The sequence below is a fragment of the Silene latifolia genome, chromosome Y, assembly GCF_048544455.1.
Source record: "Silene latifolia isolate original U9 population chromosome Y, ASM4854445v1, whole genome shotgun sequence".
NCBI lineage: Eukaryota > Viridiplantae > Streptophyta > Magnoliopsida > Caryophyllales > Caryophyllaceae > Silene > Silene latifolia.
This window is the reverse complement of record NC_133538.1, coordinates 191,806,099-191,828,526: the sequence shown is the minus strand read 5'-3', so window position 1 is coordinate 191,828,526 and position 22,428 is coordinate 191,806,099. Positions and strand designations below refer to the sequence as shown.

General features: G+C 41.6%; 2 protein-coding genes across 2 annotated transcripts; one reads left to right on the top strand and one right to left on the bottom strand.

Moving 5' to 3' along the window:
* Window positions 1-10,879: 10,879 nt before the first annotated feature.
* Window positions 10,880-11,506, bottom strand: LOC141629691 (uncharacterized). The gene has a single exon (XM_074442661.1). It carries the CDS (start codon window positions 11,504-11,506, stop codon window positions 10,880-10,882), a length of 627 nt encoding a protein of 208 aa, XP_074298762.1.
* Window positions 11,507-13,821: 2,315 nt separating this feature from the next.
* Window positions 13,822-20,185, top strand: LOC141629689 (uncharacterized). The gene is made up of 7 exons (XM_074442660.1): window positions 13,822-13,884; window positions 14,476-14,483; window positions 15,806-16,937; window positions 17,250-17,339; window positions 17,883-17,977; window positions 18,155-19,067; window positions 19,202-20,185. The coding sequence occupies exons 1-7, from the start codon at window positions 13,822-13,824 to the stop codon at window positions 20,183-20,185; spliced, it is 3,285 nt and encodes a 1,094-aa protein (XP_074298761.1).
* The last annotated feature ends 2,243 nt before the right edge of the window (window positions 20,186-22,428 follow it).

The window sequence follows — 22,428 nt, the reverse complement described above, 5'->3', positions numbered from 1 at the left end:
ATACTCCTCAACTCTCATTGAGGAGGGGATCCACAATTTAACCTAAGAATCACTATTTATCTGGTAATATCTTCCTTATCTCTCTACAATATATACTTCGCCAAGTAACAACAACTTATCTCTCTAAGTTTACTGACTTGAGCGTCGGAGTGAGTTCGCTCGGCCCAAAGCCGAGCCCTCAGTTTGTTCATCGTTTCAGGAGACCGCAAGGAGGATTCAACTAAAGACGTCATTCTACAAGCACGGGTGGTAACGTATAACTGCTCTGGAATTACACCCGGAACAAAATAGTATAACTTTAGTGAATAAGATACAATCCAAAACCAAATGCCAAAATACGGTTACATGCTCTCAAAACCAACTGTCTACTCAACTACATGAAATGTTTAATAAACTAATCATGCTACAGCGGAAGACTCTATCATCAGACGGTGGCACATCCCAGCTATCCCATGTAACTCGACTCATACCTGCTCAACAACTTCTCACCATCCCCGAATGGATCACCACAGTTTTTAAAACAATAAACGGGGTCAGTACTAATCACACAATTTATATAAACCAACAACACAAAAAACAAACAGCTCAATCATCACAGATATACTCCGAACTCCAATCCCAACTCCATAATCCTGACTACACAATAAAGTGTCTAGCCCTGCCAGAGTGCCCATCGCAACAAGTCACTCCACGCCGCCAGTGGGGGACCGCAGCCGTACCCACCAAATCCCCGCTCATCTCCGTCGAGCGATAAACCCAAATTCCTTAATGTGCACATTCCTTCTGTGGCGGGTTCCATAGAAGGCGAATAATGGGCGTGAAGCCACTCCCACAAGTGACTCCACTCAGCCAGGGACGCGCCCCGAAGAACACAGTCAGATATAATCAATCACAACTACTATCAACAACCAAATCCAACAATCGTCACAATACGAGTAAGATAATATTCAACAATCACAAAACACCATCAACACATTATGGGACTAATACTGAGTAGGGAAACCCTACCGGAAAGCAACACGGTCGACGATCTCAACAAATTTGATATCAAAAGGCTTCTTCTACGAATCCTCCTCCTAACATGCAATCATATAATCACTTCCAATCAAGAAATACAACAAAACCCCCAAATCCCCAAATTAGGGTTTAACTAACTTTAACGAAATACTATAAAAACAGTACGTAGATCTTACCCTCGACGCAAGGATTACAACGGTATAAAGAAAGGTGAAATCCGACCTTCCAAGCTCCGGGATTTGCCAATAATGCGATTGATGCGAAGAACGTAGATTGTTTTCTCGTTGAAAGTAATTAGGTTTGTAAAAGTGTTTAAAAAAGTGACGGGGGTAATTATATACTAAATCGCATTATTAGCAAAACTCAACAGATCATCCCCCCGTAAACCGGCTACTCGATAGAGTAGCTGACATACTCGATCGAGTGCCTCCTACTCGATCGAGTATCCAGGTTACTCGATCGAGTACCCAGCAGGTCAGAAACTATTTTAAAACACAACACACCCTTACTCGACAGAGTAAGGCCCACTCGATAGAGTACCCAGAGACTCATAAAACCGTAGTATTACACTCTTCCCTCCTTAAAAAGAACTTCATTCCCGAAGTTCAAACCACAACAAAACAAAGACACACACTACAACACTCCCGACTCAACAACCGAAACAGAACTCAGCATAAAACATGTTACTAAGCCAAACTCAACCCGACTCGACCACCACAAACATACCGACACAACATGAAAAAAAGTATAAAAGCTCTTAAAAACTCTTCGCGATCATCTCCTACCCCCCTAAAAGAAACAAGGTTACGTCCCCGTAACCATACATACTTGAAAAAAAAGGAAAGGCTAACGCTCTATCATGGCCTCCTCTGCCTCCCATGTAGCTTCCTCAGACTCGTGGTTAGACCAAAGGATCTTAAGCAAAACTGTCTCACCACTCCTAGTCTTCCTAACCTTCCGGTAAAGAATCTGTTTAGGCACCTCAAGATATGACAAGGACTCATCTAGCTCTAAGCTCTCTGCCTCTAACACATGTGACGGGTCACTCACATACTTCCGCATCTGAGATACATGAAACACATTATGCACTCTCTCTAACGCAGCCGGTAAAGCCAGACGATATGCAACCTCTCCAACCCGCTCTAAGATCTCATAAAGCCCTATGAACTTCTGAATCAGCTTACCTTTCTTCCCAAATCTCATAACCCCACGCATAGGAGACACTTTCAGAAGAACCTTGTCCCCAACCTGAAACTCTATATCCCGGCGATGTAGATCTGCATAACTCTTTTGCCTATCCTGAGTTGCTCTCATCCATTCCCTGATCATCTTAATCTGCTTAACCATCTCATGTACCATATCTGGTCCTAGAACCACTGCCTCAGCACTATCGTGCCAACAAATCGGACTCCTACATCTCCTCCTATATAAGGCCTCAAACGGTGTCATACCAATACTAGTGTGATAGCTGTTGTTGTAAGAAAACTCTATCAAATCCAACCTCTGTTCCCAGCTGCCAACAAAGTCCATCACACAAGCTCGTAACATATCCTCAAGAGTCTTGATCGTTCTCTCAGTCTGACCGTCTGTCGTAGGATGAAATGTTGTACTCATCTTCAAAGTTGTTCCCAAAGATTCCTGCGACTCTTTCCAAAACCTTGAGATAAATCTCGCATCTCTGTCAGATACTATGTCCTTAGGGACTCCATGTAACTTTAGCACATTCTTCCGATACGCCATAGCTAATTGTGCTTTAGTCCATGTATCTTTCATTGGCACAAAGTGAGCTGACTTGGTCAGTCGATCCACTATTACCCATATCATGTTGTTACCCTGTTGACTCTTTGGCAAACCCACGATAAAATCCATAGAAATGGATTCCCACTTCCACTCAGGTACCTCTAAAGATTGAATATTACCTTGTGGTCGTCATTGTTCCCCTTTAACTCTCGCATGTCAAACAACGGGCCACAAACTCACTTTTTTCTTTCTTCATCCCGTGCCACCGGAACGTGTTCTTTAAATCCTTGTACAGCTTGTCACCACCTGGATGTATTGAATACGGTGTACAATGTGCCTCTGTCATGATTGTCTTTTTCAGCTCCTCATCATTAGGGACACACCACCTACCATCAAACCTCAAACTACCATCTGTATGAATAGAGAATCGAGACACTGTCCCTTTCTCTACTCCAGCTCTCCACTCAACCATCTTAGGATCCAATGCCTATTTACCTTGAATATCATCATAAAGATTGGGCTGTACTGTCAAATCTCCCATGGCATCCCGTCTCTGCATCATATGTATTTCAAACCTCCCCACCTCATCTCTCAACCTCATTAAAGATAGAGTTGTACACAAGGAATGTACACTCTTCCAGCTCAAAGTAAATGCAACAACATTGGCTTTCCCTTCATGGTAGATAATATCCATGTCATAATCGCCAATCAACTCCATCCACCTCCTCTGTCTCATGTTCAACTCCTTTTGATTGAAGATGTACTTGAGACTCTTGTGATCCGAAAATACCTTAAAGGTCGCCCCATAAAGGTAATGTCTCCAAATCTTGAGAGAAAATACCACAGCACCCAACTCAAGATCATGTGTAGGGTAGTTCTCCGCATACGGCTTCAATTGCCTAGAAGCATAGGCAATCACCTTACCGTTCTGCATCAACACACATCCCAACCCGTTCTTTGAGGCATCTGTATAAACCTCAAAGTTCTCGATCCCTTCAGGCAATGCTAAGATAGGAGATGTGGTCAAACGCTCCTTAATGTTTGGAACGCCGTCTCACAACTCTCATCCCAATGAAACCTGTTCTCTTTCCTCATCAACGCTAACATAGGTCTAGCAATCTTGGAGAAATCTTTCACGAACCGTCTGTAGTATCCAGCTAAACCCAAGAAACTCCTGATTTCAGCAACATTCTTTGGTGCGTCCCACTTTGTCATTGCCTCAATCTTTTCCGGATCCACAGCTACCCCATCCTTAGAGATCATATGCCCCAGAAAAGCAACTTTCTCTAACCAGAACTCACACTTGGACAGCTTAGCATATAACTCATGCACCCTCAAAGTCTGCAACACAATCCTCAGATGCTCCTCATGCTCCTCCTTAGTCTTGGATTAGACTAAGATGTCATCAATAAAAACCACCACAAACTTGTCCAAAAATTGTCTGAAGATTCTGTTCATCAAATCCATAAACACAGCTGGTGCATTAGATAACTCAAACGGCATCACCACATACTTATAATGGCCATACCTCGACGTGAAAGCTGTCTTTGGTATATCCACCTCTCTAATCTTCACCTGATGGTACCCCGACCTCAAATCAATCTTGGAAAAGACTGATGCACCACTCAACTGATCAAGCAGGTTATCTATCCTTGGCAAAGAATACTTGTTCTTCACCGTCACTCGGTTCAGCTCCCTGTAGTCTATGCACAACCTCAAACTCCCATCTTTCTTCTTTACAAAAAGAACTGGTGCTCCCCACGGCGATACACTAGGTCTAATGTATCCCTTCTCTATCAGATCATCTAACTGCTTCCTGAGCTCCTCCATCTCCTTAGGACCCATCCGCTACGGTGCCTTAGAGATTGGCCCCGTCCCCGGTTTCAACTCAACCGTGAAATCTATCTCCCTCTTCGGTGGCAACCCCGGAATCTCCTCTAGAAAGACATATGCAAACTCACCCACCACTGGTATCTGATCAACTGTCGGACTCTCTATCCGGTCATCTCTCACATGGCACAAGATCAAAAGGCATCCCTTCCTCAGATAAGACTTCAAAGTCACAGCTACAATCAACTTAACTTTGGGTTTGACCACAAACCCACGATAAGACACACTAACACCCTTAGGACCTCTCAAAGACACTTTCTTTTGATGACAGTCTATCTTAGCTTTATACTTTCCCAACCAATCCATCCCGACTATCATCTCAAAACCATCAAAAGGAAACTCTAACAAGTCTACAGGTTGATCAACTTGCCCAACTATCATAGACACATCTCTATACAACCTCCCACATGATACAGACTCACTCGACAGTATAAAAACCTTCTCACTCACAACCTCATATACCCTCAAACCCAACCGTTTAACATGACTCGAAGATACAAACGACTGAGATGCCCCCGAATCAAACAAAACAAAGGTATGAATACCGTTAACAAGATAAGTACCAGTGACAACATGTGCATCATCCTCAGCTTCTTTCTTGTCCATCATGAACAGCTTTCCACTGGTCTTCTGTCCACCTCCCTGGACAGTACTGGCTGATGTGGTCGGTTTAGCACCCGACCCCTGATTGTTGTTGTTGTTCGTAGCTGGTTTCTGATAGGAATTACCACCATTGTGGTTACCTCCACCCTGATAGCTCTGACTTCCCCGGTTAGACCATTACCCAGACGGTCTATTGCTCGCATAACTCTGTGTCGGCCCCTGAGAATAGCTCCCCTGAGCCGATCTCTGAAAAGCTCTAGATAAACTCGTACACTCATGTCTCTTGTGGCCTACACTGCCACAGCCATAGCAGGTCATCCCCCAACTACCACTACCACTCATACGGCCACGCCCAAAGGAAGCCCCAGCACTGAACCCTGACCTAGAAGAAAACGCTCTAGCCTGATTGTGGTTGCCTTTCTTGTGACTAGATTGGCCACCACCTTCACTCTCATCCTTTCTTTTCTCAACTACTCTCTCCTGAGCCATCTCCACCAACCTCTCAGCTCTCCCAGCCCTCTCATAAGCTTCCTTAACATCGGTAAGGACTCACACGGGTAACTTATCCATGATCTTAGGGGTCAGCCCCCTCTCGTATCTCAGCGTTAGGTTCTCCTCACTCAAACCCATGTCCTCAGCATACCTAGACTTCTCATTAAACTGCTTGTAGTACTCAGCCACTGACATATCAGATGTCATCCTAAACCCATCAAACTCCTCCCTCAGCTTACTCCTCACATGCTCAGGTACAAACTTTTTCCTCATGGCCCTCCAAAACACTTCCCAAGGTATAGCAGGTAAGCCCTGCTTCGTGTACATCTCCCTAGCACTCACCTTCACCTTATCCCACCACTTACCAGTTGCTTCCCTTAGGTAGAAAACTAGAACGCAGCTTGTTCTACTCTCATCTCATCAGGACAGTGTACCAGGTCTAGTATCTTCTCCATCTCACGGTGCCAGTTGTCAAGAAGATTAGGCTCCCCGGTCCCCTTGTACTGTTTTGGGTTAAACCTCGCTATATAAAGGCTGATCTTGGAGTGATCAAACTCCTTATCCTTTCCCACTCTCTTTAGGGCCTCAGTAAGAGCATCCTGATGCTCCAACATCTTAACGACATCATTGATGTTCATGCTCTCAGCTCTCGCATACAAGGCGTTTCTCTTGGGCGGCATCTTGAAACTATATAAGAAAGGGTAGATATAAACATACGCCCTATAACCCCAAAACATGAAAACAGACTGCCCAGAACACACTCGATCGAGTGCCCAAACCTACTCGATCGAGTAGAGGCTACTCGATCGAGTGCCCACTATACTCGATCGAGTGCCCCGACATCATACTCAAAACAGACCTTCTGATCTCTAACATACTCGACCGAGTATCACAGCCACTCGATCGAGTGACCCCCTACTCGATCGAGTGCCCTATGTACTCGATCAAGTGCCCAAAAACACAATTTTGGTTATAAAAACGTCAAATACCCACACGATCGAGTCAGACCCACTCGACCGAGTTCCTCACCTACTCGATCGAGTGCCCCCTACTCTATCGAGTCATGCTGAATCGTATATACTACCCACATATTATCTCTCATATCCCAACATACTATACAACTTTATAAACTCAACATTATAAACATGCAATTCTACACAACTCTTCATATGATCAACAAAACAACTATTTCATATTATCAAATGCCACATAATAAGCATCCAACATGCTTCTTATTCAAACAACATATTTATATACTTTACTAACTTCTCAATCACCACATCAATCTTCTACTCCCAACAGCCATCAATTCACAACGTATATCGTCACATTCACATACAAGCTAACAAACACCACATATGACCTTCACATATACCCCCCCAGGTGATCGGTTCAAAATTGTAGGGCGAGTTCGCGACTTTAGGACGTCTACCAAGTCTTTGCATTAGCTCCTACAACCTTTACCCCGGGTTCATTTTAATTGACTCCCTATATTCATTACATTCATTGGTTACAGGTTTCAGGATCGTCGCTCTGATACCATTTTGTAACACCCCCATACTCCAAGTGCCTTACCAGGACCACTCAGGTATAAAGATGCTACCATCTCGGTTGCCCTAGGCAATGATAATCATAAGACAATAACGAAACAACATTTAAATAGTATAACTTTAGTGAATAAGATACAATCCAAAACCAAATGCCAAAATACGGTTACATGTTCTCAAAACCAACTGTCTACTCAACTACATGAAATGTTTAATAAACTAATCATGCTACAGCGGAAGACTTTATCATCAGACGGTGGTACATCCCAGCTATCCCATGTAACTCGACTCATACCTGCTCAACAACTGCTCACCATCCCCGAATAGATCACCACAGTTTTTAAAACAATAAACGGGGTCAGTACTAATCACATAATTTATATAAACCAACAATACAGTAAACAAACAGCTCAATCATCACAGATATACTCCGAACTCCAATCCCAACTCCACAATCCTGACTACACACTAAAGTGTGTAGTCCTGCCAGAGTGCCCTTCGCAACAGGTCACTCCACGCCGCCAGTGGGGGGACCGCAGCCGTACCCACCAAATCCCCGCTCATCTCCGTCAAGCGATAAACCCAAATTCCTTAATGTGCACATCGCTTCTGTGGCGGGTTCCACAGAAGGCGAATAATGGGCGTGAAGTCACTCTCGCAAGTGACTCCACTCAGCCAGGGACGCACCCCGAAGAACACAGACAGATACAATCAATCACAACTACTATCAACAACCAAATCCAACAATCGTCACAATACGAGTAAGATAATATTCAACAATCACAAAACACCATCAACACATTATGGGACTAATACTGAGTAGGGAAACCCTACCTGGAAAGCAACACAGTCAGACGATCTCAACAGCTGATATCAAAAGGCTTCTTCTACGAATCCTCCTCCTAACATACCATCATATAATCACTACCAATCAAGAAATACAACAAAACCCCCAAATCCCCAAATTAGGGTTTAACTAAAGTAAACGAAATACTATAAAAAAAGTACATAGATCTTACCCTCGACGCAAGGATTACAACGGTATAAAGAAAGATAAAATCCGACCTTCCAAGCTCCGGAATTTGCCAATAATGCGATTGATGCGAAGAACGTAGATTGTTTTCTCTTTAAAAGTAATTAGGTTTGTAAAAGTGATTAAAGAAAGTGACGGGAGTAATTATATATTAAATCGCATTATTAACAAAACCCGACAAATCATCCCCCCGTAAACCGGCTACTCGATCGAGTAGCTGACATACTCGATCAAGTGCCTCCTACTCGATCGAGTATCCAGGTTACTAGATCGAGTACCCAACAGGTCAGAAACTATTTTAAAACGCAACACACCCTTACTCGACAGAGTAAGGCCCACTCGATAGAGTACCCAGAGACTCATAAAACCGAAGAATTACAACCCATCGCAACAGATATTCCACGCCGCCAGTGGGGGACCACAGCCGTACCCACCAAATCCCCGCTCATATATTCTGAGCGATAACCCATGTTCCTTAATGTGCACATCCCCTACTATGGCGGGTTCCACAGAGGGCGAATCAAGGGCATGAAGCCACTCCCGCTAGTGACTCCGCTCAACCGAGGACACGCCTCGCGAACCACAAACAAACACAACACAACTAATTATACAACAACAACACCAATACAATCCAATACGTTAAAGATCAACAATAAACACAACCATCACCAACAACTATGTAACCAATAACCGAGTAGGGAAACCCTACCTGGAATAAGCAAATCACCAGATCGTCACAAAGCAGATATTTAATATTGCTCCTCTACGAAACCACCTCCTATAAACACATAATCATATCATCACTATCTAATACATATCATACTCCCAAAATCCCCCAAAAATACCCAATTAGGGTTTTAAACAAAATCAACGAAAAGGCATAAAAACTATACAAGTATCTTACCCACGACACGACGAACTTAACGGCGTAAAGAACACGACGATCCGACGACCCTAGCCTTTGGGATTGATAGCAACGCGAAGAACGGAACCAACGTAACTTGTTTTCTCTCTTGAAAGGTTTTAGAAAAGATAAAAGTGACAAAGGAACTAACTGAAAGCTTTAAATATCGATCACGCGTTGCTAACAAAACCCAACTAAAACCACCCGTAGAACCGACTTACTCGATCGAGTAAGTCACTTACTCGATCGAGTGACCCTTACTCGATCGAATGTCACACTTACTCGATCGAGTACCCATCAGCAGAGCACTTTTCGAAATCCAAACTCACTTACTCGACAGAGAAAGCCCCACTCGATAGAGTACCCAAAAGCATATAAAACCGTAGTATTACACTAACAATTGCTCCAACTGCTTCTTCAACTCCTCCAACTCCTTAGGCCCCATCCTGTAAGGTGCTTTTAAAATAGGTCTCGTCCCAGGTTTCAATTCAATATTAAAATCTACATCTCTCTTTAGTAGTAAACCTGAAATATCATCTGGAAACACATCTTGAAACTCACTCACTACCGAGATCTCCCCTGCGCCCTTCACCTCCTCACGTAGGTCCCATACATGACACAAAATTAATTCTCCTCCCTTCCTCAAACACAATTTCAGGGTAATTGTTGATATAAGTCTCACCTTCGGTTTTACCACAAATCCCTTATACGACACCCTTACTCTCATTGGTCCCTTCAAGAACACTTTCGTTTGGTGATAATCAATAAAGGCTCTATTTTTACTCAACCAATTCATCCCTAAAATAATTTCAAAACCACCCAAAGGAAATTCTATTAAGTCCATTGAAAATAAAACCTCACTTATTAGAATATTTACGTTTTTATATACTTTGGTGCAAGGTACTGACTCCCAGAAGGTATTTCTACTTTGTCTTTTATTAATACTGGGTCGGCTAATTCAAATACTTTAACATGGTCACTTGATATAAATGAGAGGGTTGCTCCTGAATCAAATAAATTGTAAGATGGTTTAGAATTGGTTAGAAAAGTACCTGAAACCACATGTGCATCTCCCTCAGCAGCCTCCTTACCCATTAGGAACAGTTTACCACTGAACTTGACCCCATGTTACATGGTTGAAGCCGACGCCGCCCATGGCTTCACGGCACTGGTCTAATTTCCCCCATTATTTTGTCTCTGGTACGACCCATTTCCATTGCCTTGATTATTGTTGAAGCGATTCTGATAGTTGTTGTTATTTTTGTAGCTTCTTTGTTTATTCCAGGATCCATTAAAACGGTTACTTCCATAGCTATGTGCCGGTGTCTGATACCCACTCTGATTTCCTCCACCAAATCCGCCGTTCCCAATATTCATTCTCCCAGTAGTCCTACATTCAACGATCTTATGACCGAATCTACCACATCTGTAGCATTGTGGCTTTCTCTGTTCACTCGCCCCACTCGCCCCAACACCACGGCCATAGCCACCACCACTCACGGCTCCTCCTACGGAATATGATCTGAACTGGTTATAATTTTGCTTCTTACTTCCTCCAGCTCTCTTACTCGTAGTCTCAGCCTTTCTATTTTCTCCCTTGTCTTTCTTTTCCTCCTTTACCATATCAGCAATTCTTTCAGCATGTCCTGCTCTTTAGTATACTTCCTCCAAAGTGCTTGGCTCCCCAGCTGAGAGCCTCTTCTTGATGGGCATGGTCAACCCCTTCTCAAATCTCAAAGCCAACACTTCGTCACCATAGTTCAAGTCCGACACATACTCAGCTAGCTTCATGAATCTGTTATGGTAGTCTTCTATTGTCATCTCCTCCGTCATCTTAAATGTATCAAACTTTGACCTCATCCTACTCCAAACATGCTCAGGTACAAACACAGCTCTCATCGTCTCCTTAAAGCCTCTCCAGGTGATATAAGGTTTCTCACTCTCCTTCCAAGCTTCTCTGATGACCCCCTTACTGCGACTCCACCACAGTCTGGCCTTCCCTTTCAAGTAGTGAGCAACCTGATCCACCTGCATCTCCTCAGGGCAGTTCAATAGTTCAAAAAGGTTGTCAAACTCCCTACACCAATCTCCCAATAAGGACGGTTCGCCTAGCCCATCGTACTTTATTGGATTATGACGAGCAATGGCAACACTCATCTTAGCAGGATCCATCGTGGAAATTTTCGACTTCAGAGCAGCTGTCAAAGCCACGTTTGTTGCTATCAGCCTATCAATTTCCTTCGGTGACATAGTTGTGGGTGTAGCTATCTTTGGTGCCATATTTGGGTTCTATTAAGAATAAAGAAAGAAACATAAGTTTCTGTTTAAAAGAATTTCTGGGCACAAGTATATGATAAAAGCCCTGCATACAAAATAATGTGTGATTGGCCGAGCTGCCCTTTGCCCGACCAACCACCGTGACACGCCTACCCTACGGCCCACTCACGGCCTCCTCCCTTCATTTGCACAAAATAATTATTTGTCACACATTCTTAGTCTCTAATTCATGCAATTTCATAATTCTATGCTTATAAATTCGGGGCAACACATACCGCATATCTCTAGACATATGATTCTAAGCATGTAATTCACATATGTGAAACTAAATTCATAAAAGATGGAGCAAAATTATTTGATTCATATTCCTTCAATTCATGTCATCTGTCTTATGCTAAGAAAATTTCACAAATAATTATGCCACAAATTAACACATGCTCAAAGCAAATTCAATCCACCACATTCACCCTACCATTCGGCCACACGCCACTTTCTCTTCATTCGTCTCAAAATTTCTTACCTTGTTCACATCCTGCAAATTAAGTTAGTAATTCCGCAACTTTGGACCACAAATAGACCCACGCTAACTACCCCACTCTCTTAACCTTCCTCGAGGTGACCGGCTGAAAACTGAGTAGGGCCAGATCAAGGATGTCTCCCTAACCTAATAAGAGGGCTCCTAAACAGTTTCTACCCCAGGTTCATTTTATTAGACGCATCCTAAATTCATTAGATTCATTTGTTTTAGGCGTTAGGAACGTTCGCTCTGATACCACTTTGTAACACCCTCATTTATTCAGGAGCCTTTGGCAAGACATTCCCAAATAAATAAAGGTGTTACCATCTCACTTGCCTGAGGTACTAACTAAAAAGGCAAACATAACATAAGGTACTTTAAAATAAATACTGTTTAACTGGATAACTCAAGAGGTTTTATTACAACTCAAATGAACTGTTTAAATAATTTAATTTACAAAGCAGCGGAAATAAAATAAATAGTGTCTGAATATAAACTAGGTGATATCTAGACTCTGTAGATGGTCAAACATCCCAAGCTCCCTCCAAGCATCCAACACACCTCAAAAGCTAACCTGTTAGTCAATATTCTCCCCAATAATAGGTTCATCACAGGTGTTTACAGAATACACAGTCAACCAAACGGTTGAGTAGGATAACTAAAATACAAAATAAATAGATATAATGAAGCCGGCAACAAAAAAGACAACAACAGAAACCGTGTGCCTCATAGCTGTGATACACGACACACCCAAACATCACAAACACCCGCTCAGGTCCACGGTCACTCCAACACCACCGTGCCTGGCCGACCACAATCACGCAGGTCCACGGCACTTCCACATCCCCGTGCCTAGCCGACCAATAATCATAATCACAATCACAATACCAATCTCTTCCAAATATGTCAATAAACAGAAAACCAACCCAGCAGTGATAGTAATATAATTATAATATGCTCATAAGACAACATTTGCAACAATAACTTATGGTGGAAAAACTCTACAACAACAATGCAATAATAAATTGTCTTATGCCAACGATGCAATAATAATTCATTTTATGACAACAATGCAATAATAATTCATCTTATAACAACAATGCAATAATAATTCATCTTATAGGGAATTTATCAGTTAGTTAATTTAACAAGCGAGAAAGTTGAGTAGATATCCTACCTTTAGCAAATCTTCAAAATTCAATTAATTAATCTACTAGGAAGCTTCTTCCCCAAATTCACCACCTAAACAACAATTGAAATTGTATACAATTATAAACTATTCTTTATTGATTAAATTAAGATGTAAACTACCCATAACAATCACCCAAATTCGCCTCAACCGACACCCTCATACACGGCTAACCGACGGTGGTCAACCCATCGGTCAAACAGGCCACGGCAGTCAACGGACGGTCAAGGCAGTGGTCAAGGACGGTCAAACGTAAATAATTGATGTAAAGCGATTAGATAACTTACCACAATTAATTTAATGCACGGTGAAAACTCCGTCTTAAACTTGTCTCACAAATATTACTCTTTTCCCCATAAGTTATAAGTTTATGATTTTGACGTGGTAGGTGGTAGGAAGGTTCTAGGTAATTGCCTAAATAAATTAAATAACTAAAATATCTAGGTAGTATAAATAACACCCAAACCAAATACACCTCCGCCCTTCTACTCGGTCAAACCGTCGGTCTACTACCCGGTTTACTTTTTTTTTTACGACGTTATTATTATTTATTCACCTTATAAATTATAAATTATATCTAAAATTACGGAGTATTACAGCCGTTGTTCAGCAATGCGGTTGGCACTGATCATGGCGGAGTTAACATTAATTCAGACAGTACCATGGACTTTGATGGTAATTATGAAGTTGAACCCATGTTGCATGCTGAGGATAAAGGTGATACCTCCCATACCTTCTCGGCAAAACCTACAAACTACTCTTTCTCCAATAAAAAACAACCAAAAAACAAATTAAGTCTTTCCTCCCAAGACTACAAAAACTTGTTACTCTAGAGGAATATCTAGTTTTTCCACCCAGGATCCTTTTCTTACTTGAGTTTTCGTCCCCTCACCTCTAAAAACTCCATTCCAACAGGAACTCGCCATGAAGAAAACTCAAGGGAAGCAGTAGTTCCCTCGTCTTCTCCTTTGCGTGAGGAAGATTATAAGAATCCCAATTCTAACCCTTTTGAGTGTCGAGTTGGTTCAAGAGGAGGTCATTATCCAAGTTGATAAGAAAAAGCGCTTGTCATCGGATCTCTCTCCCGCTAGTAATTTCTCAACGGTCCAGTTTCACTTCGTGGCGGTTAAAGAGAAGTTGAGCAAGACTCGTAGTCGTAAGGTGCATTGCCCTTAGGGTCGTGGACGCGTAACTCGAGTGGGTACCGATTTGAAAAAAAAAAAGATCTCTGGTTTCTGTCAACCATTCTGTTGTTTTTTTGTGCAGGTACACAAGTACTGTTACAATTGTTACAAGGGCTAAAAGGAAGGAGGCCTTTCTGTTCGAGTTCAAAGATTATTATCACCTTTCCTTCAAGAGATACCGTCTCTCTGTTTCTGCTTGTAATACTAGCTCGATTAGTTTGTTTTCTAATAGTTTACGGGTAGCTAACTTTCCTATGTTTGTACTATAACAGGTTTATTTCTTTAATATAGTTTATCGTTGTCAAAAAAAAAAAAAAAAACCACGCCAAGGCATCTCATTTCCTCACTATTCTAGGCTTCTAGCACAGAAACCTTCACTCTAACACAGACTAACGCGCTCCAGGATTACGCTCGCTTGTTCGCTCCAAGCCTTCACTTGCTCTAAGTACTCTTCTTTCTCAATTTGGGATTTGATGTATATACTTACATACATTTGTTACCAAATTAACTTTTGGGCCCCCATAATTTATGGGCCTCTGTTTTTAAAAACACTCTGAACGTTGATACTTTCACGAGTTGAATAACACAATAGCAGAACCATGTTACGCACATATTGTCTATCTATATGGGCATGAATTCGTTTTTTTGCTTCTTTCTTTACTTTCCCATATTAGAAAATCAATCTAACGAGTGTACTATTTATGGATCATTTAGATTGGTCAATTCGACTCGAGTTATTTTTGAGTTGCATAAGTTAAGTTTATAAGTTGAAATGTTTTTTATTTTTAACGTTTCTCTTTGTTATATTAGGTCATTTTGGATGCCTTATTTCAGAATCGAGCCATCTTCAAGTTTTGGTCACCTTTGACGTTTTGAGTTGGACTCTTTGGATAAAATTGGGTTCGAGACTTCTGGCCGCGTTACTTTTAAGTCTAATTAAATTTTTACTCCAGTTAAAAAAATGCATAGCTTTATAGCATATGTTTATACAAAGAACAAAATGTGTCAAGAAGCAATGTTAAATAAAAAGGATTATTTCATGAGAATAATCCAAACTAAACCTCCTCTTCCTATATTAATCCCAATTAATGTTTAACTGAGAATAATCCAAATTATTGCGCCATTTAACTTGTACTAAACCCATGCCATAATTGACCTGCTACAACCGGTTTTCCAACAGGTGATATGTGGGTTCACCTCTTTTTTTAATCTTTCTTGTTCTTTCTTCATTTATTCTTCTTCTACTTCCTTTTTCATTTCTGATAGTGTTGTATGAGTCGTAACGGACAATTGGTCTATGTTAGCTCGGTATTGGGCTTTGTGCCCTAATGTTGGCTGTACTATTTATATTACGATTGAGGAATAAAACAGAAACACAATTGATCGTTCTATTTTGTTTAACATGGTATCAGTGAACAAAAAACAATTAAAATCTTGAAATTCTCAACCCTAGCCGCCACCATGACCATTGGTGACGGCTCCAGTTCAAAAATTGATGTTTCCTCTCCGTATTACTTAGGTCCTCAAGACCGTCCCGGTGACTCTATCACCCCTGTTCGTCTTACCCTCGATAATTTCGATGAACGGTCACATGAAGTTCGCCTTGCGCTGAAGTCTCGTCGCAAGTATGTCTTTGTTAATGATGTCATTAACGAACCAAAGGCCCCGTGTACGGCCGAGGTTTGGGAAACGATCCATTCTATGCTTGTTTCGTGGTTGTCTCATACAATCACGTCTGAGGTACGTGCTTTGCTCCCTAAATTTGAGAACGCTAAAAGCTTATGGGATGCTTTACATGAGCAGTTTAGCATAGTTGATGGGTCACGAATTCAACAACTCAAAGCAGGTCTTCAAGAATGTCGTCAAACTGATAATATGTCGATAGCGGTGTATTACGGAAAATTGTGTCAATTTTGGGATGAACTTGATAAACATCAGCCGATAATTGAATGTAAGTGTTGCGCCAGTTGTACGAGTGCTAAGCAGCACATAGAGCGTCGAGAATCTGATCGTTTGCATCAGTTTCTCCTCGGCCTTCTCCCTACCCCGTATTCCTCCCTCCGCTCTGTCATTCTCGCTCAAACGCCCCTGTCCACCATGGCTAGGGCATTCCATATGCTCTGTCAGGAAGAGCGAGTCCGTAGTGTCGATAAAATTCCCGAACCCACCTCTGAAATTGCTAGTTTTCATGTTCAGCCGACTATGAATCCTCTTAATAAACCCCCGTCTCTAATGACACGGACTGAACGTCAACAATTATACTATAATCACTGCAAACGTGGAGGACACGACCGTAGCATGTGTTTCGACCTTATCGGGGAGGTTCCTGATTGGTACAATGAATTGAAAGCTCTCCGGCGTGGCGGGTCAGGTCGTGGTGGGTCCTATGCTCGTGGCCGTGGGGGAGGCCAAGGTAATGGTGGCCGTCATCGGGATGAGGGCAATGGTGGTCGAAGTGAAGGAATGCGTTCTGAGGCAAGCAACTCTGTCCAGACCCCTGCGTCTTCCTCTGTCGATCCCGCACAGTCCGCTTCCGCATCTATGGTAAATGTGTATGGCACACCTACCCATGTGCATTCCGGTTAGTGGTTAATAGATACGGGGTGTTCCCATCATGTAACTGGTAATTATACTCTGCTTTGTGATGTCCGTAATATTCCTTATCGTATTGTTGGTTTGCCTGATGGTTCCAAAATATTTGCGTCGAAAATCGGACGAGTAAATGTCACACCAACCATCTCTCTGGACCCCGTCTTATATGTGCCTCAATTAACCTGCAATTTGATTTCGGTCTCGCAATTAAGTGATGTTTTGAACTGTGAACTTGTAACCAATGCTTCTTTGTGTACCATACAGGACCGGGCTACGAGGGAGGCGATTGGCACGGGTGAAAGGCTAGATGGACTCTATTATCTTCGTCAAGGACCGAAGGAAATAAATGTAGTGGCAAGCTCGTCATATTTTACTTTATGGCATAATAGGTTGGGACATCCATCCGAGCAAATTGTTTAATTGCTCCCTTTCTTTCGTTCTAGCAAATATTCTTTGTCAAAACCATGTGAGGTTTGTCATCGAGCTAAGCACATTCGTAATAGTTTTCCGTTGAGCAGTAATAAAAGTTTAAATGCCTTTGAACTGATACATTGTGATTTATGGGGACCGTATGATGTCCCTTCATCGTCGGGGGCACGGTATTTTTTGACATTGGTTGATGATTTTTCGCGTGGAGTATGGATTTATTTGTTAAATTCCAAAACCGACGTATACAATAAATTTTTACTCTTTATTGCAATGATTAAACGACAGTTCTCAGCTGACATAAAAATTGTGAGAAGCGATAATGGGACAGAATTTCATACCTTAAAGCCGTTTTTTTCCGAATAAGGCATATTATTTCAGTCCTCTTGTGTCGGTACACCCCAACAAAATGGGCGAGTAGAGCGAAAACATCAACATATTTTGAACGTTGCACGTGCCCTACGATTTCAGGGTGGTCTTCCTATTAATTTTTGGGGCGAATGTGCCTTAGCTGCTGCATTTGTTATTAATCGTACTCCGTCACGTCTTCTTAATGGGTTGACTCCGTATGAATTAATTTTCAAGAAACCGCCTGATTTCACATGTCTTCGCGTTTTCGGGTCCCTGTGTTTTGCACATAATCAACGGTCCAAAGGGGATAAGTTTGCTAGTCGGAGTAGAAAGTGTGTATTTATGGGGTATCCGTCTGGTTAAAAAGGGTGGTATTTGTATGACCTTGATAGACGAGAATTTTTTGTCTCCCGTGATGTGAAATTCTATGAAGATCAATTTCCTTTTTTGTCCTTGCATGATTCACGTCCTAGTCCGGATCCCACCCCGAGCAATTCCGATGATTTTGTCATTGACTGGGACAATTATATAGACGCCACTGATTACAATGCCGCCCCTGGGAATGAAACGGCTGCTACTAATACTCCCTCCACCGCGGCTGGAACGGCAAATGGGACGTCCTCCTCTAGTGATTCTGATACGGAGGATTCACCACCTTCTCCTTCTTTGGGTCATGGCCAACGGGTCAGAAAGCCAAATCCGAATCTCCGGGATTATGTACTTGATTTCGGGAGTGACGACAGTGATGATAATAGTCCATCTAGCGCATCTCACCTGCTTGTGTCATCGTCAACCTCAGGTACGCCGTATCCTCTAGCTAATTATTTATCTTGTAATAAATTTTCGACTCCGCACCATTCTTACTTGGCAGCCTTAACGTCACATACCGAACCTCGCAATTTCAAGGAGGCCGTACAGAGTGCGGGTTGCCGCAATGCCATAGAAGCCGAAATGCGAGCCTTACTTGATGATAAAACATGGGTACTTGAACCGCTGCCCTCTGGTAAGAAAGCCCTCGGAAGTAAATGTTTGTATAAGATCAAGTATAAGTCCGACTCCACCATTGAACGATTAAAGGCCCGACTGGTTGTGTTCGGAAATCATCAAACAGAGGGGGTCGATTACGATGAAACATTTGCCCCCGTTGCCAAGATGACGACGGTACGTACTTTCTTAGCTGTAGCATCCGCAAAGAATTGGCATTTGCATCAAATGGATGTCCATAATGCATTTCTCCATGGTGATTTGGAAGAGGAAGTCTATATGCGGTTGCCTTCGGGGTTTAAATCTCCAGTGCCCGGTCTTGTTTGTCGATTGAAAAAGTCGTTGTATGGTCTCAAACAGGCCCCTCGATGTTGGTTTGCTAAGCTCGGTATTGCCTTAAAGAGGTACGTTTTTCTCAAAGCTACTATGATTATTCCTTGTTTACATTTATGAAGGAATCTGTCCGGCTGAATGTACTTATCTACGTGGATGACTTAATTGTATCCGGAAATGACCTACCGGCCCTCGAATATTTTAAAGAATATTTGCATTCCTGCTTTCATATGAAAGATTTGGGCGAATTAAAATACTTTCTAGGCCTTGAAGTGGCACGTAATTCAGACGGTATCTTTCTTTGTCAACGTAAATACACCATTGACATTATCTCGGAGGTAGGGCTACTCGGCTCTAAGCCTGCCCCTACTCCTATGGAGCAGCATCATCAGCTCGGCTGTAGTAGCAGTCAGTTTCTTGTTAACCCGGAGCCTTATCGTCGGTTAGTAGGCCATTTGGTTTATCTCGCGGTTACTCGCCCGAACCTTTCATACTCGGTCCATATTTTGTCCCAATTCATGAGTGCCCCGAGACTTGATCATTGGAATGCTGCGCTTCGTACGGTGCGCTACTTGAAGGGTACACCCGGTCAGGGTATTCTTCTCTCTTCTCGGTCTGATATGCAATTGTCGGGTTGGTGTGATTCCGACTGGGCCAAGTGTCCTGACACTCGTCGCTCCTTGACGGGTTGGTTTGTTTTTCTGGGCTCGTCCCCTATTTCATGGAAAACTAAGAAGCAGCCTACTGTCTCATTATCGTCTGCTGAAGCCGAATATCGTCCCCTGCGTGCCATAACTTGTGAAGTTAAATGGCTTAAGGGCCTCCTGGAGGATCTCGGCATTCCACACCCGACTCCGGTCTCGACTTTCAGTGATAGTAAATCTGCCCTTCATATTGCTCAGAATCCGGTCTTCCACGAACGGACCAAGCATATCGAGATCGATTGCCACTTTGTCCGTGATGCTATTCAGTCCGGTCTTATCGCGCCTTCTCACGTCTCTACTACTGTTCAATTAGCGGATGTTCTTACTAAGGCACTTGGAGTCTCACAGTTCGTTTCTTTAGTTAGCAAGTTGGGCATTTTGAACCCGTATGCTCCAACTTGAGAGGGGGTGATAGTGTTGTATGAGTCGTAACGGCCCATTGGTCTATGTTAGCTCGGTATTGGGCTTTGTGCCCTAATATTGGTTGTACTATTTATTTTACGGTTGAGGAATAAAACAGAAACACAATTGATCGTTCTATTTTGTTTAACAATTTCTCCAATCTTTCCCCAATTTCTTCATTTATTCTTCCTTCTTTTATTTTCTTCTTCCATTCTCCTTATTTTAACTTTTTTATTTTCATTTATTTATTTCTTCCATTAAATCTGTCGTAAAATTAAATTGACATGATGATATCCAAAATTCCAATAACCATCTAAACCCAAAAAACCCAAATGAGTGAACCTTCTCAACGACACAGCAAAACCAATTTTTTTGAAATTGTCATCTCATTAATAATCAACTAGGCGTAGGTTACAATGAAGATAACAAATAGACAAAGGAAAATCAAGATTGCTAACGTAAAAAATACATTCAAAATAACTATCTAAATATCGTAATGGTAATGCTGCCGCTCCAAAATCATAAATTTCTTGAATCTATGAATAATCGATGTCTTTGCATCCTTCTTGATGGAGGGAAACAGTGTAGCCGTCTTGATGTATTCATCCACGAAACAAATCTGATAATCTCCCCGTCGATTAAAACTTATTATATTGATAACAATCCCACAATGAAGATAACAAATAGACACAGCAAAACCAATTTGGATTCCTTTTATACCATATATCCCTTTTTTTTCCCTGAAAAAACAAAGCTATACAAGAATATACATAATTTCCAACATACAGATCAACGAAACCTATATCCACCATCTTCTAGATACACTTTTCTTACCCTCCATAAATGAGGTAGGGTTTTTTTTTCCGACATTAAGAGAAGCAAAAGATGAAGAGCACTGGCACTTTATTTATATACGGAATTATAAATAGATAACTAGACTAACGAGATAAGGCCCCCTGCAAAGCTTTATACTAAGGGCCAAGTAACAGGTGCGATTCATAGCCATTGAATAAAGATTCCAAAATAATTATGGACGGGCGTGTGGGAGTTGTGATTTTTTTGTGTGTGTTTGGTGATTGATTATGAAGGAGATAAAAGGGATGAAGATTGAAGAGGATGAAATTCAGGTTGATTAATTAGGTTTATAGAAAGGAAAACCGATTGTTTAGATTTCCCTTCCATGAGTTTAGTGTAAGTTAAATTGTGAACCCCCGCAATAACGGTAAGAAAATATAATAAGAAAATGCGGTATTTTAGGATTTTTTTTTGAAAGTTTTAAAGTTTAAAGCGCGGGTTTATTAAAATCTAAAACATAAATAAAGAATGCGGAAATAAAGTTAAGTTTATACAAACGTGATAGTCAAAGATGAGGGAAAATATATCCTTCGAATGGCAACACGATAAAAGGTGAGTCTAAGCAATCCTAATAAACCGACTACTAGTCCAAGGTGCTCGTTAGCTCACACGTCTAACCCCACAAATGCATCTTCACAAACATGTCATTCATGTAAACATGAAAGCCATAGTCAGTCGGAGTAACTCAAGGTTTTCCCAGCTACAAATTGTTAAAACAAACATAACAAAGAACTCAATTAAGTAAATCATGTAAGATACTTACAAAAGACATGAACATCAAGTTTATATTTAAGCATGGCAATTAAATGAGATGGAACAAGATAGATCAACATTAGCATAATAAAGACTCAACTATTCATGTGAGATAATTAAATAATATGAAAGATAAGAATACGGTCATTTAGACAAAAGCACGCATTTCAAGGAAATATGACATAGACATGAGATTAGAATTCGAATCATGTGAAGTAGATAAATAAGGGATCAATCAATACAAAATACGAGAATAGAAACCATAGGCATTACTTTGAAAACCTCTTAACAAACATTGCACGGAACGTGGCTACTAATATCACATTCATACTTATGGCTTGCATCTCACCATAAGAACAGATGGGAACATCAATCCCGGCGATCATATCGCAACTAAAAGGCTTACATCTCACCTCTAGTATCCGATAGGACCAAGATTCTCACATCCAAACGATATAAGGCATAACTCTTGCCTTGAATGACATATACCAATAACTATAACCAAGCAAGACCTTTACTACTCATTAAATATAATTCCCCTGGTAGCACGACAATGATAATCACAAAGACTCAATCCTAGTCTAAATCTGGCCAGACTCTCGGGATAGTACAGTTTTTGATTAGACATGCGGCAA

What these genes read in the sequence shown, in the direction of transcription:
- LOC141629689 (XM_074442660.1), top strand. Translation starts at nt 13,822, where the DNA reads ATGCGGTTGGCACTGATCATGGCGGAGTTAACATTAATTCAGACAGTA. An exon ending in AGTCCGCTTCCGCATCTATG is followed by an intron (nt 16,938 to 17,249) that starts GTAAATGTGTAT and finishes TGTACCATACAG; the next exon opens with GACCGGGCTACGAGGGAGGC. An exon ending in CGAAGGAAATAAATGTAGTG is followed by an intron (nt 17,340 to 17,882) that starts GCAAGCTCGTCA and finishes CTACGATTTCAG; the next exon opens with GGTGGTCTTCCTATTAATTT.
- LOC141629691 (XM_074442661.1), bottom strand. Translation starts at nt 11,506, where the DNA reads ATGGCACCAAAGATAGCTACACCCACAACTATGTCACCGAAGGAAATT.